Source organism: Elgaria multicarinata, chromosome 3 (assembly GCF_023053635.1).
Source record: "Elgaria multicarinata webbii isolate HBS135686 ecotype San Diego chromosome 3, rElgMul1.1.pri, whole genome shotgun sequence".
Taxonomy (NCBI): domain Eukaryota; kingdom Metazoa; phylum Chordata; class Lepidosauria; order Squamata; family Anguidae; genus Elgaria; species Elgaria multicarinata.
In genome coordinates, this window is record NC_086173.1 from 56743906 (window position 1) to 56746187 (window position 2282).

A 2282-nucleotide genomic window follows, 5' to 3' on the forward strand; every position below is an offset into this window, starting at 1 on the left:
ATGTCTCTCTGTGTATGTTACTTTGTGCAAAATGGGCAACTTCCATTCCAGAAGAAGTTGTTTCTCTGTCTGCATCTGTTTCCTTACATAAGCAACCTTGTTGCTCAGTTATGACAGAAATCAATAACCTGCAAGCAACCCAGTCAACAGGCTTTTCTCGGGCAGGATGACCATGCAAAGATGTTACACACCGAGTGTGAGCAAAAGATGCCTTGGAGTTGTAAAGCTGTGAACAGAATTGCTTCTGTGAAAGCGAAGTCACTTACCTTGCACTCTTGTCTATGCTACACTTGTGCCCCTAATTAATTAAAATCTGACATTATTGGGTCAGCAGGCAATTTTACAAAACAAATCAATACTGGTATGGCAAGTGGGGAGGGCTTGGAAAAACAATTAAACAATATCTTCAGTAATTTCTCAAAAGTCCTTAGGAGCAGTATAGTGTGAGTGCATGACATCAACTGTATAGAAACGATGAGCTCCATCAGATGAGCATTTATTGCATGCTCATTACTGGGCACTCACAGATTTTTGCAGGTCCCTCTCACTACGACGTCTGCCTCCCGTGCACCTCCCGCCCCTTCTAGCCTTCTTCGCGCAACAACAAAAAACACCCCAGTAAGTCCAATTTATTTTAAACATGGAGGCTCTGTGCAGGAGAAGCAGCATGATCAAAACAGCCCACTGAATGGGCCATGTGCACTTTGTTTACATCCTCTTTCAGGAGGAAGTAATGAGGGACAAATGTGTGAGTGGAGAAGAGACGGTAAGCAAATGTGTTTTCCCACTGTGTGATGGGAAGCTGGGCTATGATATCCCTTCTCTCTTCTTTTTCTTCCTGCTTCAGTTCTGCAGATGGCACATCCAATGGGGCTGTGGAACCAGAGCTCCGTGGCTGAGTTCATCCTCCTAGGCCTTGCAGAGGGGATGCTTGCAGAAACCGCACTTTTCTTCCTCTTCTTGGCCACATACCTCATCACCTTGGTAGGGAACTGCATGATGGTCATGCTGATTGGAGCTGAGCATCGCCTACACACTCCCATGTACTTCTTCCTTCTCCACCTGTCTCTGCTGGACCTGTGCTACTCCTCGGTTACCATCCCGCAAATGTTGGTGCACCTCCTCTCCAGGCGTAAGGCCATCACCTTTGCCCGATGTGCCTTTCAGATGTACATCTTCCTGGTTTTCGGGATGGCAGAATGTGTGCTGTTGGGCATCATGGCCTATGACCGCTACGTGGCTATCTGCCACCCCTTGCACTACACTACTATCATGAGCTGGCGCTTCTGCAGCTGGACAGCAGGAGCTGCCTGGGTGAGTGGCTTCCTCAACTCATTCATCGTCATCATCTTTGCCCTGCGCCTGCCCTACCATGGCCAAAACCGCATCAACCAGTTCTTCTGCGAGGTTCCTGCAGTGATTAAGTTGGCATCAGCTGACCATACCGAAGCGGAGATAGTTGTGTTTGTCTTTGGCTCCCTTCTGCTGCTTCTGCCCTTTGTCCTCATTGCTGCCTCCTATGCCCGCATTGGGCTGGCCATCTTGCGCATACGCTCAGCCGAGGGCCGCCGGAGGGCTGCCTCGACCTGCGCCTCACATCTCCTGGTGGTGAGCCTTTTCTATGGCTCAGCTCTCTTTGCTTACATGAGGCCCAGCTCTGTCAGCTCTGCCACTGGCCAGGATAAGGCCGTGTCTGTTTTCTACACTGTGGTAACCCCTATGATGAACCCTCTAATCTACAGCCTTCGAAACAAGGAGGTGAAGGGTGCCTTGAATAAATTACTGAGTCGGAAAATATTCTCACCGGCAACCTGACTCTCTCACAGGCTTCCCATTCCACGCACAGAGACTGAGTCAAAAGCAAACGTTACTGTAGCAGTGTGCCATTTTATATAGGAAAGTTTAACATTTTATCGATGGATGAGAGGATCTTGGTTAGTCCTTTTGGAGTTTTTCATTTAGGTGTGATACAGATGGGCTTACAATATTCTGGAGTTAGCCTGTTTTGTATCTGTGAGAACATCTGAGGCATGTTCATAAAGCTGCTCTCTCTCTGGCTCTCGCTCTCAGCATCAGACCCCACTGACAGGGGTTTTTCCAGTGTCCCAGTGAGCCATACCTTTGCAAAATCTCTGACCCTGCAGGTCATGAGGAAAGAAGAAAGGGAAGGCATCTGCCAGAAATGAAAGAAGAAACCTCAAATGGAGGCTTGCACATTTTCGTTTGACACGTTCGCCATGGTGATTGGGTCATTGCCCCCTCGCGAATGTGATGAACCTTGA

At 48.4% G+C, this 2282-nt stretch overlaps 1 protein-coding gene across 1 annotated transcript; it reads left to right on the top strand.

Moving 5' to 3' along the window:
- Positions 1–867: 867 nt before the first annotated feature.
- Positions 868–1815, top strand: LOC134395350 (olfactory receptor 2D2-like). The gene has a single exon (XM_063121512.1). The coding sequence runs from the start codon at positions 868–870 to the stop codon at positions 1813–1815; it is 948 nt and encodes a 315-aa protein (XP_062977582.1).
- Positions 1816–2282: the final 467 nt, after the last annotated feature.